Raw genomic sequence first — 17,769 nt, 5'->3', positions numbered from 1 at the left:
TCCGACAGGCCAAAAAGGCGCGATAGGACTCCTTCTTCAGCTTGACGGCATCCCTCACCGTTAGTGTCCACCAACGGGTTCAGGGATTGCCGCCACGACAGGCACCAACCACCTTTATTTTATTTTTTTTTTTATCTAATAGGCCCAAAACTTTGTTTAATGTTACTTTATGGGCTCAGTTATTACATTTGTAAATAATTGTTTTCTGTCGTTGTTTTTTTTTAACCAGGGCAATGAGCTTTCTATAGCACTCATCACCACGCTCCTATTAACCTTAGCCATACTCTTATAAACACTTTCTCTACTCTTAAACACCTTTTAAACTCTTAAACATACAGTAATGCACAGTCAGTAGTACTGTACACTATCCAGCCATCCATTTTCTGAGCTGTTTCTCCTCACTCGGGTCACGGAGTCTGGAGCCTATCCCAGCTATCATCGGGCAGGAGGCGGGGTACACCCTGAACTGGTTGCCAGCCAATCGCAGGGCACATACAAACAACCAGTCACACTCACATTCACACCTACGGGCAATCCAGAGTTGTCAATTAACCTCCCATGCATGTTTTTGGGATGTGGGAGGAAACCGGCGTGCCCGGAGAAAACCCACGCAGGCACGGGGAGAACATGCCAACTCCACACAGGCGGGCCCGGGGATTGAACCCCGGTCCTCAGAACTGTGAGGCAGACGCTCTAACCAGTCGTGCACCGTGCCACTACTGTACACTAAGTACATTTTATTCCTTGTGATATGTGTTTGAATTATTTTTTTTTTTTACAGTTTTCATGATTTAGTCTAGGAAGTGTTAATTTTACCACAACAAAATTCTGACGAATTATGCGAGATATGAATATGTAAAAAATAAATAAATAAATAAAAATCACAATATAGTGAATCAAAAACAGGTGAACTGTGATATTTAACATTTTAGCTCTGACTTTTTTGGCTCAGAATATGGGCACTTCTGTGCCCCTGTGAATCAGCAGCCTGTTACAACAGCTCCATTGTCTCTTTTATTTGTACTTTGCAACCTCTTATTGTTCTTGCGTCATGCTAAACCTTTCGCACTATTACAACATTTTAGCATAGATATTTTATTTAGGGGAGAATATCGGCGCGAATGGACTTTCACCATTTGGTTACGAAGTTACAACCACGAGGAGCTTCGCCCCAATCTGGAACCAGATGTCATCCCCTCGGTGAAGGAGGTGTCCCAGAGAAGTTTGGGAGAAGAACGAGCGCTGGCCCTGAAACAAAGTAAAGAACTAGAACTATCGGCTGTTAGATAATTGCAGTTGTTTGTTTAATTAGTTATTTAGCCGTTATTTATTATTTATAATTATTTATTTTTATTCAAATTTCAGTTTGCCCCATCACGAGTGACGTCATGCACACCCCGATATTGGTCAGTGGAGACTTCAATTACGTTTCTCATCAACAAACTTAACACAACATGTAGACACAACTCTGGACCACTTATATGCTAAATCCCAATGTAAAGGGAGCTTTTTTGTGTACTTGAATGAGATATGAATATTTATTCATTTATGTTTTTACTCTTTCTATTCTTATTTATTGTGTTTCAGCACTTTTTTACAGCTGCAGTAGTTTTTTAAAGTGCTCTATAAATAAAGTTGTGCCGCGTTGATGCAATGAGGTGAGTTGTTTTACAAGTTATCACTGCCCTCTATAGGTGATCACTGGGAATAGCAACAACATCTTGCAAAAATCATCTTTCACGCTCTCTCTCTTTGTCTCTCTCTCTCTATCTATCTATCTCTCTCTCTCACTCTCTCTCTCTCTCTCTCTCTCTCTCTCTCTCTCTCTCTATCTATCTATCTATACACACACACATACACACATATATATATATATATATATATACCGGGGTTCAATCCCCGGCCCCGCCTGTGTGGAGTTTGCATGTTCTGCCCGTGCCTGCGTGGGTTTTCTCCGGGCACTCCGGTTTCCTCCCACATCCCAAAAACATGCATTAATTCGAGACTCTAAAATGCCCGTAGGCATGACTGTGAGTGCGAATGGTTGTTTGTTTCTATGTGCCCTGCGATCGGCTGGCAACCAGTTCATGGTGTACCCCGCCTCCTGCCCGATGACAGCTGGGATAGGCTCCAGCATGCCCGCGACCCTAGTGAGGAGAAGCGGCTCAGAAAATGAATGCGAATGATTTGTTTATATGTACCCTGCAAATAGCTGGTGACTAGTTCAGGGTGTACCCCGCCTCTCGCCCGAAGATAGCTTGGATAGGCTCCAGCATGCCCGCGGGTAAAACATAAATAAAAAAACAGAATACAATGATTTGTCAATCCTTTTCAACCTATATTCATTTGAATACACTACAAAGACGTTTAATGGTTAAATAGATTTTAAAATATACAAACAAAAATTAACACTAATTTTGGATGCCTGCAACACGTTCCAAAAAAGTTGGAACAGGGGTATGGACTGTTTTACATCACCATTCCTTTTTACAACAGTAAGCATTTGGGAAATGAGGACACTACTTCGACTATGTCGTCTCCCTCCTGCATCAATGACTACCATGTGGTAGCGCTCACCCCCGGCTAGTCATGCACCACATCAAGTCCTCCCTCCCCACCTCCTTGGACACCTTCCAGTTTACATATCGGCCCAACCGGTCAAATGATGACGCCGCCCTCCAATCTGCCCTCACACACCTGGGGCCTCATGGTTAAAAGGTGCGTACGCACAAAAACGTACGTTCTTTTTCGAGGCAAAGTTCAGATGTATCAAGAATGAAATGACCGTGGAAATGTGCGGTGCCTCACGTCAACTTCATGGCTGGCGTACCCATGTTTTTGGTGTTTTGGCGACACTTAGAGGTGATGCTGGGCACATCAGAGACACATGAACAATTAGGACTGATGAACAACTAATACTAGTCAACATTTGATTTCAACAATGTAAAAGAGGCAAGGACTCAGAATTTATTTGTTAACTAGTGTATTTAATGAATCACTGATATTTGTGATCAAGGCGATCAATTATGCCTCCCGTTGCCCTCACAATCGTTTCTTGTGACTCCGGCACATGCACTGAATAAAATAAAAATAAAAAAGAGTGCTTTGAATTTACTTAATGTGAACATGTACATCAGTTGCACATGATTAAAATGTATTAAAATGACATTTAGGAGAAAAGGGGTAAATTATGTCATTTTAACACATTTTAATCATGTGCAACCGACGTACATGTTCACATTAAGTAAATTCAAAGGACTCTTTATCAGTGTATGGGTGAGGACACGGCCAGCAGTCGGAGGGTAGCTGCAGCCGGTTGTTGGAGCGTCGGAGACGCTGGGGATGCCGGAGGAGACGGCAAGAACGGTGGACGAATCCTCCGCGTCTATGACACTACAGAGACACCGGGGAAGGTTGACAAATCCCCTGAACATGTAACGGGTGGCTGCGACTGCATGACCTCTCCTGTGTATTCAAATAATAAATAGTAATCAAATAGGAGTCAAAGTATTTGATATACTCTTTACTATGCTGACATGCTTCTATTTGAATTCAAAAGATTGATTACAAATATACGGTGGCGTGGAAGTGCAAAACAATATAACAAATTGTGAAACACTTTAACATTTCAGAAAACACAAAAACAAAACACGAAAAACTTTAACATTTCAGAAAATACCTCGTTCGGTACATTCAAAAATTAATGGAGCCGGCAGCTTCCTTGCTAATATCCACACTTTCCCTTTAATTCTCGCCCTCATCTTCTCTCTTTAGCAACCTGCTTCTTCCTTAACTCTTAATCTATCTTTTTATGGTTTAATAAATGTGATCAAGTACAATATATTGTATCTACATCATCAAACGGCTATGCAGGCTCGCTGTTCAGGGCGTCCATATATCCAATAGCTATTTGGGATGGACATCACGTTCCATCTGTTTAGCCGAGCCTTCCCGCAATGCAGGAGCCAATCATGTTGAAGCGGGGGTCTTGCCGAAAAAGGCCGTGGGATTTCCAAGAATGTCTGTGAAATGGGCCCCTCCCTTTCCAGGTTTCCGCAGTTGTAATTTGTTTCATCTTTTTGTAAAAGTGTTTCGTCCTTTGTTTTTCTGTTTCCTGAAATGTTAGTTTTTTGTCTTTTGCTTTTGTGTTTTCCGAAATGTTAAAGTGTTTCGTCCTTTGTTTTTGTGTTTTCTGAAATGTTAGTGTTTTGTCTTTTGTTTTTGTGTTATCTGAAATATTAAAGTGTTTCATGTTTTGTTTTTATGTTTTCTGAAATGTTAGTGTTTCACAATTTGTGATATTGTTTTGCACTTCCAGGCCACCGTACCAAATACCATACAACATTTACGCATGAACCTTTCTCTCATAGGGATGAGTGTAGGTTACTGTATGAACACTTTTGTTGTGAGTTATAAAAATACATGGTATTTACCTTGGGGGTAATCAGTCAGCCACATGTGAGAGTAGTGTCGCCCATGATTGCAGCGACTCTCTCGTCAAACTGGGTGAGGCCCTCCGCTTCGGTTCTTCCCCCTGTTTTGGCCACACTTTGGCGGTGGGCAGCTGTCCTCTGCTTCTCATCCACCTTAATGTCTGACCACTTCTTTTTTAGTTCAGCGTGTGTGCGCTATTCTGACTCCACAGCATTGACAGCCGCACACACCCTGTTCCATTCACTCCTCTTTCGCTTGTTGTTAACGCTGGAGGACAGCGTGCCAAAAGAGGATTTTCTTGCGCACCTCCACTTCATTGAGCAACTTCACATTCATAAAAATATTTTTTCTTCGTTACCTTGCTCATTTTCCTTTTTTCTGTTCATGCAGAGATCGGGATCGCAGGTGCAGGGTTCATTTAAATATGATTTGCATATCAGAATCAGAATCAGAATCATCTTTATTTTCCAAGTATGTCCAAAAAAAAAATGTGGGCATGGACAGGGAGGGGTCGGCTACTCCAACATTCTATGGTGATTGGGATGCACGAAGGAAATGTGCTTGGATTCATGCTTACGCACAGATTCATACATCTGTATATTTTTGTGCGTACGATGTTTTCTGGATTTGAGCGTACGTCATGTTTCAGTAGGGAATCCATGTCTTTGAGGCCCCTGGACTCTAAGGACTCATATGTCACACTGTTGTTCATAGACTTCAGCTCAGCATTCAATACCATCATCCCTCAACTGCTGATCTACAAATTGGACCAGCTGGGGCTCAACACTTCGATGTGCAACTGGCTGCTGGACTTTCTGACAGGGAGACCGCAGGCAGTACGGGTTGGCAGCAACACATCCAGCACCATCACTCTGAACACGGGGGCCCCTCAAGGTTCTGTGTTGAGTCCCATCCTCTTCACCCTGCTGACCCATGACTGCACCCCAACGTACAGCTCCAACCTCTTCATCAAGTATGCAGACGACACAACTGTGGTGAGTCTCATCAGCAACGGAGACGAGACAGACTACAGGAGTGAGGTGAGCTGCCTGGCCGGGTGGTGCACGGACAACAATCTCTCCCTAAATGTGGAAAAAACAATGAGATTGTTGTGGGCTTCAGGAGAGCGCACTCCCAGCATGCTCCCCTGAACATCAACGATGCTGTGGTGGAGAGAGTGCGCAGCACCAAGTATATGGACCATAGAGAGCATCTTGACCAACTGCATCACTGTGTGGTACGGAGCATGCACCGCACCCTGCCGTAACACTCACCATCGCATAGTGAGGGCAGCTGAGAAGATCATTGGAACCTCTCTTCCCTCCCTGCAGGACATTTACATCACCCGTCTCAAACGCAAAGCCCGCCGCAGAGCGGGGGATGCCACCCATCCACCACACAGCCTCTTCAGTCTGCTGCCATCAGGGAGGAGACTGCAGAGTCTGCGGACCAGGGCTAGCCGACTCAAAGACAGTTTTATTCATCAGGCTGTCGGGAATCTGAACTCTCTGCCCGTTCTGCTCCCTCTACCTCTTCTGTCTTCTGCCCACCTGAACTCTGAGGCCCCACATACATGCACACACACTCTCTCTCTCTCTCACACACACACACACACACAAACACACACACACATCAATACAAACACGAGCCACTTTAGCAGCATTGGGGTTTTATCATCTAATTTACTGTACTATATATGTCTTACTTGCCTTGGTTCTCTGACATTGACTATGTTGCACACTTCACCTAATCTTTGATATTTGCACATTCAATTAATACTTTTTATACTGTATGTACCAGAGTTTTTAGCTTTTTATATTTTATATATCTTTTGTAGCACCGCAGGCCCTTGAGTACGGTAATTTCAATTCTCTTTATGTGTTACGCATATGGAAGAATTGACAATAAAAACACCTTGACCTTGACCTTGACCTTGTTGAAGCTTTTTTAGGTGGAATTCTTTCCCATTCTTGATTGAAGTACTTCAACAGTCCAGGGTCTCCCGCGCTTCATAAATAATGAGTCACACATTTTCAATGGAAGACAGGTCTGGATTGCTGGCAGGCCAGTCTGGTACTCATTGTCTTTGACTACGTTGTCACGTGCAGAATTTGGCTTGGCATTGTCTTGCTGAAATAAGCAGGGACATCCCTGAAAAAGACATTGTTTGGATAACAGCATATGTTGCTCCAAAACCTACATCTACCTTTCTGCAAAGGTTTTCACCTGCTTGATGTCTTGGCCATGAATTGCCACAGGGCTTGGGTGACCAACTGCTATGGGATCAACCAGCATCTCTACAGTTGCAGTTGTAGTTGCAGGTGCGCATCACACCAGTTGACATACTGGTCTACCTCAGCTTGGTGAGAGTTTGAGTCATGTCGTTAGTGAGCAGGCTAAGAATGACAATATCAACTGAAAATTTTACTATGTATTGCTTTGATTCAGCACTAACACAATTGTTGGTATACGTGAACAGAAAAGGTGAAATGACACACCCCTGATTAGCACCAGTGCTACTTATAGCCACCTCAGATAGAGCGGACTATAATTTAACCTTCTGTGGCCTATTAGATAAAATAAAAAGAATAGTACCAGGTCGTCGTTACCATTGAAGACAACGGCCCTCGAATCGTGTTTATATTGAGACGAAGAAAAACAACAAGTTTCATGTATTGTAGTATTTGTCTGGCACTGTCTGCGCAAACGTGGATATTTCAGCCCACTTCTAACTTGAGAAAACACCTTTTGGTTAATTGCAGATGTTTTGTTGTCGCTTTGGCTGTGCATATTAGCCCACATTCACGCTATTTTATCACAAATACCTGTAAAACAATCCTCTCTTGGGTATGTGGTAATATCACACACACTGTAAACACACACTGTAAACACACACTGTAAACACACACACACACACATATATCAGAATTTGTACATTTGTATTTTCTTTTAAATTTTATTTTATTGATGTTCATGCTCTGATTAAAAAAATTATAGTTACTCACAATTTACTCAGTACTTGAGTATTTTTTTTACTGTGTAATTTTTACCCATAAATATATTTTTGGAGGAATACTTTTTACTTTTACTTGAGTCACATTATTGTCAAGTAACAGTACTCTTGCGTACAAAATTTGGCTACTCTACCCACCTGTGAACTTCACTGAACGCTCTGAAAATCCCACTTTCCCGGAGTTTTCAGCTGTCAATCAAATTCAGTACTTCCTCTTCTCGCTACTCTTTTCCACCAACGGAGATTGCACACGCTTTCACAGGTTGCACAGAAGCAGCCTCTCAGTGAGAATTATGACCATAAGCCATGCCAGCAGGACAATTTTCTCTCCTTTGAAATTCAGCGGGACAGCGCGACTCTGACCATAGCTGGCCAAAGCCGCACGACTTGCACCGGTCCCCGTGGATGAATTATTTTCTCCACTCCTCCTCGCCCCTCAACGTGCAGTAGGCAACAGGCTGACAGCACAGTAATGCTGTTGTGCTGGACCTCCAGCAGCTTCTCTAACCGCTGTTGGGCTGGCAATGGGCTTGGTTCACCCGCTGCCTCGGAAAACAAGGTGCGCGGTGCCAGACAGCAAATAAATGACACAAAACACATTATACTTCAAGGAAGATATTTTTTTTTCAAGTTGTGGGCAGCGTTTCATTGCCAATTGCACTATACTGGTAGAACTGGGTGAAGTTATTTATGAACAAGGAAGTATAATTCCGCTGAATGGCCATTGCATGGAATAAGGGTGCTTGGTGTTTATATAGTGGGGTATACGCCCCAGCCCAATGACGTCACTGGTTTAGTTCTTAGCCCCGCCCAAAAAATCAGGAAAACTTAGAAGGTGAAAAAGAGTTTTAAGCCATATCTCAACAAGTCAATACTATACTTTTCTCAGTCGTTGCACATATTTTCAGCACATATCTTCAAATATAGTCACTGATGGTGTAGTGGTACACTCGCCTGACTTTGGTGCAGGCAGCGTGGGTTCGGTTCCCACTTAGTGACGGTGTGAATGTGAGTCCGAATGGTTGTCCATGTCTGTATGTGCCCTGCGATTGACTGGCGACCAGGTCAGTGTGTAGTCCGCCTTTCACCCGAAGTCAGCTGGGATAGGCTCCAGCACCCGGCAACCCTAACCAGGATTAGCAGTGTTGAAAATGGTTGGATGGATGGATCTTCAAACATATCTAATGTTTGGTGGCACTTTAAGGTTGGCGCAAAAGGCTACACTGCAGGGGACAGTGGCAGGCACAGTAACTTATTTGAGGGTGTATTCATGACATGAAATTGTAGGGAAATATAAACCAGTTGGGATAGGCTCCAGCACTCCCGCGACCCTTGTGAGGAGAAGCGGGTCAGAAAATGGATGGATGGATGGATGGATTGATAGTTGCATCAGTACTAGGTATGGTACACAATACATATGAAGCCAAAATTGCATGAGTTGACCTGGTTTATGACCACCAGGCTGTTCTTACTACTGTTGTGTACTCTCACTGGGGAAAAACCCTAACCCATGTGTTAAAGTGGGGATGAATTTCCAGTTGAGAGACATGAATGAGTATGGAAGTGTAGGAGGAAGTCAATGCTGGAATCCAGAGCGGGTCCGATCCCATTTGGGACGTCGATTTGGCGTACTTGCGCTTTTTTTCATATAACTTTGGGACGACATTTTGCGACAAGGTGCCCCAAGTGAGCACATTTCAATTAGGGAACCCTGGGGGCACCAGATCTCGGGGCTCAGGGGATTTTGGGAGACCATAGCGGAATCGTTTCATGCAGTACAGGCCTTTTAACACTAGAGACCGCTGCAGACCACCATTTAAAAGCCTTCCTTTTTTCGGGCTATACTTTCAAGCTGCCGTGGGGTGCTTTGGAAGGAGACGCCGGGGCTCGATTGTGGGCACTATGCCGTCCTTTGGGGCACCCTCCGGAACCTTTTAGGGGCACTTCCGGGCCTGAAACGGGGTACTTCCGGTGCTCAGAAAGGGCACTTTGATTCATTTCGGGGGGTTTTGGGCGCCAGTCCCGGAGTGCTCGAAATTGGACCACCGAAGCTTCTCCGGAGCTCGGAGAGGACCGGGCCAAATATCAGTCCGAAACCTGGGTCATTCCTCTCCTGAGACCTGAAAAGTAGCGATGTGCCCTGAAAATGACTTGCGACATTGGCCTCGTCTCGAGCACACCCGAAAATGTCGTTCCTTCCCCAAAAATGGCTGCATTTTGGGAACCGGTGGAGGAATCATCTGTATTTTTGGTCCACTCAACTACATTTTGGGGCACCGGATGAGGGTAATCATCTGTCATTTTGCTCCACTCGACTATATTTTGAGGAATCATGGGAAGAATAAATAATAGTTACCCTTGGTAGATAGGCCTGTCATTTCGGGTGACATCACTACTTTTTGGGAGGCCACTAGAGGAGTCATGCACTTGTGTGAAATTTATGTGGGCCTGTTACTCCCAGGCACTCTGCCACATCTTCGGCTATTTTCGGGAGGCATCAAAATAGTTACCCTTCGTAGATAGGCCTGTCATTTCAGATGACATCACTAGTTTTCTGGACGCTACTAGTTTGTTTAACATTTAAATTTATTTATTCAGAATTCATTTATTTATTTTTCTTTTTATTTGAAACAATTAAATTGTGCACATAGTATTTAATGAAGCTGCGATTTCCAGGATGAAGCCAGCACTTCAAAGCCGAGGCTGGGACCCCCAGCCTGGGGCTGGGACTTTCATGCTGGAGCTGACACTTCCAGCCTGGGGCTAGGACTTCCAGGATGGAGGTGGCACTTATAGGCTGGAGCTGGCACTTCCAGCCTGGGGCTGGGACTTCCAAGATGGAGGTGGCACTTACAGGCCAGAGATGGGACTTCCAGGCTGGGGGTGGGATTTAAAGGATGGAGGTGGCAATTGCTGGCCAGATCTGGGACTTCCAGCCTTGTGCTGGGACTTCCGGGATGGAGGTGGCACTTACAGGCCAGAGCTGGGACTTCCAGCCTGGGGCTGGGACTTCCAGGATGTAGGTGGCAATTGCAGGCCGGAACTGGGACATCCAGCCAGGAGCTGGGACTTCCAGGATGGATGTGGCACTTCCAAGATGGAGCTGGCACTTCCAGGTTTCAGGTGGAACTTGCAAGCGATTTCTTTTCAAATGTACAACCCCAATTCCAATGAAGTCGGGACGTTGTGCTAAATCTAAATAAAAACAGAATACAATGATTTGCAACTCATGTTCAACCTATATTTAATTGAACACAATACAAAGACATTTAATGTTCAAACTGATAAACTTTATTGTTTTTAGCAAATAATCATTAACTTAGAATTTTATGGCTAAAACATGTTCCAAAAAAGCTGGGACAGGGTCATGTTTACCACTGTGTTACATCACCTTTTCTTTTAACAACATTCAATAAACATTTGGGAACTGACGACATTAATGCACCACACATTTTCATGGGAGACAGGTCTGGACTGCAGACAGGCCAGTCTAGTACTGAAGTTCTGAAGTGTTCCTGAGCCCATGTAGTGATATCCTTTACACATTGATATCGGTTTTTGATGCAGTGCCCCTTGAGGGATCGAAGGTCACGGGCATTCAATGTTGGTTTTCGGCCTTGCCGCAGTGATTTCTCCAGATTCTCTGAACCTTTTGATGATATTATAGACCGTAGATGATGAAATCCCTAAATTCCTTGCAATTGTACGTTGAGGAACATTGTCCTTAAATTGTTCGACTATTTTCTCACGCACTTGTTCACAAAGAGGTGAAGCTCGCCCCATCTTTGCTTGTGAATGACTGAGCAATTCAAGGAAGCTCCTTTTATACCCAATCATGGAACCCACCTGTTCCCAATTAGCCTGTTCACCTGTGGAATGTTCCAAACAGCTGTTTGATGAGCATTCCTGTACTTCCTCAGTCTTTTTTGCCACCTGTCCCAGCTTTTTTGGAACGTCGTACAGCCATAAAATTCTAAGTTAATGATTATTTGCAAAAAACAATAAAGTTTATCAGTTTGAACGTTACATATATTTTCTTTGTAGTGTATTCAATTGAATATAGGTTGAACATTATTTGCAAATCATTGTATTCTGTTTTTAGCAGGTCTGCGGATGATGCGGATGCAGTCAACATGGGACTGCACTTCATCCTAGAACACCTCGACAGTGCAGAGACCTACGCGAGGATCCTGTTCGTGGACTTCAGCTCAGCTTTCAACACCATCATCCCTGAACTCCTTTCCTCCAAGTTTCTCCAGCTCAGCGTCTCACCTGCCATCTGCTAGTGGATTTACAGCTTCCTGACGGGCAGGACACAGCAGGTGAGGCTGGGGGAGGCCACCTCATCCACACGCAGCATCAGGACTGGGGCGCCCCAAGGTTGTGTCCTCTCTCCGCTGCTCTTCTCTCGCTACACGAACGACTGCACCTCAACGCACCTGGCTGTCAAACTCCTAAAGTTTGCAGATGACACCACTGTCATCGGCCTCATCAAGGACGGTGACGAGTCTGCATATCGACAGGAAGTGGAGCGGCTGGAGCTGTGGTGCGGCCGACACAACCTGGAGCTGAACACGCTCAAGACTGTAGAGATGATCGTGGACTTCAGGAGACATCCTTCGCCACAGCTGCCCCTTACGCTGTCCAGCTGCCTTGTGTCAACTGTCGAGACCTTCAAGTTCCTGAGAATTACAGTCTCTCAGGACCTGAAGTGGCCGATCAAAGTGCTAGAGGACTCTGCATCTTTTTGCATAATTGTAAAAAAAATTTTAAAATAAATAAAATAAATTGTTCCGGCATTACCAGAAAACGAGCAACCCTTTATTGCTCAGCGACTGTTTTTATCCAATGTCTCAAAAGTGTTCCCTGTCAATTGACTGTTTGTTGTCGTACTAGAGCGGCTCCAACTTCCGGAGACAATTCTTGTTTTTTGGAGACACTTGGCAAATTAAGACGATTCTGATTCTGATTCTGATTCTGATTCTGAATGTGCAAATGGTTGTTTGTTTATATGTGGCCTGCAATTGGCTGGCAACCAGTTCAGGCTGTACCCCGCCTCCTGCCCGATGATAGCTGGGCTGGGTTCCATCACTCCCGTGACCCTTGTGAGGATAAGCGGCTCAGAAAATGGATGGATGGATGGATGGAGGGATGTAGTCTATTTTTATTTATGTTTAACACAACGTCCCAACTTCATTGGAATTGCGGTTGTAATAAATCACCTTTTCGTTTCACATTTTATTTATCCATCCATCCATCCATCCATTTTCTGAGCCGCTTCTCCTCACTAGGGTCGCGGGCATGCTGGAGCCTATCCCAGCTGTCATCGGGCAGGAGGCGGGGTACACCCTGAACTGGTTGCCAGCCAATCGCAGGGCACATACAAACAAACAACCATTCGCACTCACATTCACACCTACGGGCAATTTAGAGTCTCCAATTAATGCATGCTTTTTGGGATGTGGGAGGAAACCGGAGTGCCCGGAGAAAACCCACGCAGGCACGGGGAGAACATGCAAACTCCACACAGGCGGGGCCAGGGATTGAACCCGGGTCCTCAGAACTGTGAGGCTGACGCTCTAACCAGTCGGTCACCGTGCCGCCACATTTTATTCATTCATTCAGAATTCATTCATTTATTTTTCTTATATTTGAAACTATCAAATTGTGCATGAAGTATTTAATGTTTTTCCAGTCTCAACATCGAAACGCTTTGGCCGAGGTCTCAATGCACCCTTGACAAGCGGCCTTCCCTGGGACCCGCACCGAACAAATGTTCTTGAATGGCTTCTGATTCAGCATGGGACCACGGTCGACGAGCACACAACCCAATTCGGGCACTGGAAATGGGCCCGATGCAGGAAGGGCGGGTGGACTGAAACACAAGGTGGCCGATTCACCCTTAGAGAACTCCCTAGCACAATCTGCAAGCTGATGGTTTCACTCCAGCAGGGCTCGCAACTTAAGGAGCATTGACCAGAGAGTGCCCTGATTCTGTGGTGAGAGTCGGGGAGGCAAAACAACCAGTCTAGCTCTCATACCCACAGGTCCGCTTGACGATAGCAGTCCCTTCCATAAGCTTTCTCTGATCTATCATGTCCACCAAGCAGAATGGAGACTGGAATGCGACTGGCATGGATTCCCAACCAATTTCCCCAACTCCCGCAACTTACCACGTACATGCGACATGGCCTTGTGAGAAGAGATTAATCTTTTTAGCCAAGTCTCACCCAGGGGTATTATCAGCCTGTCCTATTTCACAATTTTAGTGATCTCATCTGCACTCATGGTGGAAATGACAGCACAGAGTTGATCGGTTCAGGCTGAATGTGGGTGACTGGTGAAGGAGTGGAGTGATTGGATACGGTTCCGACCCGGACACAATGACTCAGCGCTCGGCTTGAGGGGGCAGCATCTCACATGCTGCCATACTGCTCTCCGACTAAAAAGTCCCACACAAAACTTTCAATTCACTTGCCTTTAATCCTTTTGCGAGCGCTTCAGCGTTACAAGTTTCCCATGTCCACGCTTCAATGCATGACAATTGTGTACGTAGTTCCTGCGGTTCATCAGCCGCCTGAGTTCCTTGTTCCACTGCAAGGAATCTTTCGGGTGCGGCATTACTGTCTTGACACCGAAGCAGTCCGCGTGAACAGTTATGAGGTTTTATTTCATTTTGATTTTATTATCTTCAGCTCATTGTTACTGGTTGAAATAAGTCAATTTAGATTGATTAAATTATATATAAAGATTGTCATGAAAAGGCTACACTGCATGGACCTGTGACAGGGCACAACTCATTTGGGGTTTGGGGGGTGCACAGTAAGTCATTTGGGAGGGCATGGCCCGCACCTGCCACCTCATGACGCCAACACTGGTAGGGAGTCTGTGCAGTGGCGTGATGATGCCCAGGAGCAACTCCTTGATTGTAGGTCCCCTCCCAAAGACTCAAGTATATGGCCTAGTACAGTAAATCCACGCGTATTTGCGGTTTGCTTTATTTAAGCAGTTAAGACAATTGATAACAGTTTTTCATTTGCAATGCCAACCCGACTGCAGACCACAGAGTAAAACAAGGCAAAATGAAAGCAAGCACAAAAAAGTTAAAATACAACAAACTGTTCTGTGTGATATATGTTAATTTGGACAGTGTCCTTTTAAGGCAATGCATCAAATACAGTGCCGTGAAAAAGTATTGACCCCCTTCTCAAATTCTTATATTTTTGCATAGTTTCCCACTTTGTTTAAGATCATCAAACAAATGTAAATATCAGACAAATATAACCCAAATCAACTGAAAATGCTGTTTTTAAATGATGATTTCATTTATTAAAAAGGCGGCACGGTGGGCGACTGGTTAGAGCGTCTGCCTCACAGTTCTGAGGTCCGGGGTTCAATCCCCGACCCCGCCTGTGTGGAGTTTGCATGTTCTCCCCGTGCCTGCGTGGGTTTTCTCCGGGCACTCCGGTTTCCTCCCACAACCCAAAAGCATGCATGGTAGGTTAATTGAAGACTCTAAATTGCCCGTAGGTGTGAATGTGAGTGCGAATGGTTGTTTGTTTATATGTGTCCTGCGATTGGCTAGCAAACAGTTCAGGGTGTGCCCCGCCTCCTGCCCGATGATAGCTGGGATTGGCTCCACCACTCCCGCGACCCTTGTGAGGATAAGCGGCTCAGAAAATGGATGGATGGATTTATTAACAAAAAACTATTCAGTTTCCTGGTGCTGTGTGAAAAAGTTATTACCCCCTGTTAAATATATTATAGAAGTTATAATTTATTTGCTTAGCTTGCATTAGTATTATGGACGATTTTAGATGTCTCGCCTTCAAAAAGATGACTCAGCATCATCCGATGGAAGGGCGCCTGGACCAAGGACGTGATCGGATGTGGTCGGGTCGTGACAGGTGTTGGTCCAATGTTTTGTGTTGAGTCTTATTGCTTAGAACACTATGCCTGGGAAAAACCCTCCTATTTTCAAATAAATGCAGGAGCGATGGGGGAGATTGTTTAGAGCGTGTTAAGAGGCTGTGATCTGAACAATCTCCCATACGCCCTCCTCATGAGAAAGAGAAACCAGCGTCTTCATTCCTTTTGTGTCTATTTTTTATAATGTTGGGTAATTCATGTTAAATCATGAATTAGTTGTGGGTAATCACAATTTTTGGTTAATTTTGACTGATCACATCCAAGCCTGATTGCCTCCAGACCTGTTCAATAGAGAAATTACTTAAACAGGCTCTGACCCAACAAATTCAAGTCAGACAAAAGATCTAATAAAGCTGCAACAAAATGACACGATCCAAAGAAATTCCAGGACAGTCGAGAAATAAAGTAGTTGACATCCATCAGTCTGGAAAGGGTCAGAAAAGCAATTTTTAAAGCTTTAATATTCCAGCGAACCATAGGGAGAGCTGTTTTGCTCACATCGAGAAAACATGGAACACTGGCGAACCTTCCCAGGAGTGGCTGGCCTACAAAGATTACCCCAAGAAAACAGAAATGACTCATCCAAGAGGTCACAAAGGAATTCAGGACAACTTATAAAGAGATGCGGGACTCCCTTGCCTCGGTTAAGGTCACTGTTCATAACACAACAATAAGGAAGAGACTGAGGGAAAATGGCAGAGTTCCAATGCGAAAACCACTGCTGACAAAAAAAAACATAAAGGCTCGTCTTTTGCAAACAAACAAACAAACAAACAAACAAAACTAAAAACATTTGAATAATTCCCAAGACTTTTGGGAGAACATTATATGGACTGACAAGATGAAAGTTGAGCTTTTTGAAAGATGTGTGTCTCGTTACAGCATTTCAGAAAAGGGGGCCAATACTTTTTCACAGCACTGTAGTAGTCTGTTCAAACTTATGGATTTGCTCCCACAACACTTCTTTGTCCTTTGCTGCCACAGCTGTGTTGCTTTTCAAAGAATATATGTTCATGGTCACTATACACCTGTATTAGCATCTCCGATTCCGAGGGGAAAAGTATCTTGCCATTTTTCTCTCAGTTGCCATGGTGAATCGACATATCTGGGCTCCATTTATGATCTCTCTTTTTGTCGTCGGACTTGAACTTAACTCAAGGTGAAGTATTGAGAGTTGACTGATTCTATCTATCTATCTATCTATCTATCTATCTATCTATCTATCTATCTATCTATCTATCTATCTATCTATCTATCTATCTAATTATCTATCTTCTATCTATCTATCTATCTATCTATCTATCTATCTATCTATCTATCTATCTATCTATCTATCTATCTATCTATCTATCTATCTATCTATCTAATATTCTTTTCATGCATGGTGGAGGGAGGAGGGCATTTTGCTGATAATGATTTGAGTCTCAACTCAGGATGGCTAATGAGTTAATGGTTGGTGCTCAGCGTGTTTTAAAAATCTTGGGGGAAAAAATTCATTCACACTGTCTATAATGTGATGCATGTGAAATGTATGTAATTTTAATAGCACTGTATTGAATTTTGTTGAATTTTTTTTTGTAAAAACATTGTAACAACATACAGTTGCTAAATAGCTTATCAAAAGCAATACAACCTAGTGCTTTATATATTTAAAAAGTAACAGTTTTGAAAAGTACAGAAAAGTACAGATGACTAAAATATTTTCAGGGAAATGTCTCAACCACGCAGCAGCGCCTGCACTTAAAGCAATGGTAATAGATATTCAAGGAAGTGGGCAAACGCTGTAATTGTCATATCCAACAAAGAGCATTTTATTTTAAGAAGCTCTGACCGGAAGTGCTTGAGTTTACAAACGCTAACCTGTTTGCGGCGCCGCTACCAATAACCTCATAGTTGAAGGAGACTTTCAGCGTCGTGGCCGTGGATTATCTACCGTGAAATAGGAGGATGTGGGGTGGGGGGGAGGTAGGGAAACACTTTTATGGATTTTTAGACTTCGTACAGAAGCCAATCAGATCAATAAAGATGACACAGCCCATTTATTGGGCTATGCTGGTCGGGATGGCAATACTGTTGATGGGGCAAGGTAGGTAACAGTTTTCATCCTTCTGGCATTTGTCGCTCATCACTGACGGGTTGATTGGATGCGGTTGTGGTTGGGTTATACGATGTTCTCACCTAACTGGAATCTGCATGAGGGTGATGTTTGCGCCTTCATTTCACATAATAATTGTTTTTTTTAAAAATCACATCTAAATTGAATCTTAAAAAACAAACAAAAAAAACGAGATTGGGGACTTGACTCACGCAGTCTAACGAGCTGCTTTGAACATATTTTTAGACCAGTTATATTATAGCTGAAACCCAGTTCTGCGTCTCTGTGAAAGATCAGA

At 43.9% G+C, this 17,769-nt stretch overlaps 1 protein-coding gene across 7 annotated transcripts in view; it reads left to right on the top strand.

Annotated features, from left to right (window-relative positions):
* Positions 1-17,272: 17,272 nt before the first annotated feature.
* LOC133466968 (opioid-binding protein/cell adhesion molecule homolog) overlaps positions 17,273-17,769 on the top strand; it is a 189,243-nt gene continuing 188,746 nt past the window's right edge. For 4 of the 7 annotated variants that reach the window (XR_009785091.1, XM_061751258.1, XM_061751257.1 and 1 more), the window contains exon 1: positions 17,273-17,462. Coding sequence is in view for 6 of the 7 variants with exons in the window: in XM_061751258.1 (XP_061607242.1) it covers positions 17,324-17,462 (139 nt within the window). In the remaining variant the exon portion in view is untranslated. The remainder of the gene's footprint in view (positions 17,463-17,769) is intronic. The other 3 variants (XM_061751260.1, XM_061751259.1, XM_061751264.1) reach the window with 2 other exon arrangements.

This window comes from Phyllopteryx taeniolatus, chromosome 17 (genome assembly GCF_024500385.1).
Source record: "Phyllopteryx taeniolatus isolate TA_2022b chromosome 17, UOR_Ptae_1.2, whole genome shotgun sequence".
Taxonomy (NCBI): Eukaryota; Metazoa; Chordata; class Actinopteri; order Syngnathiformes; family Syngnathidae; genus Phyllopteryx; species Phyllopteryx taeniolatus.
Note: the sequence above shows the minus strand (reverse complement) of the source record. Positions and strands in the feature narration are given on the sequence as shown.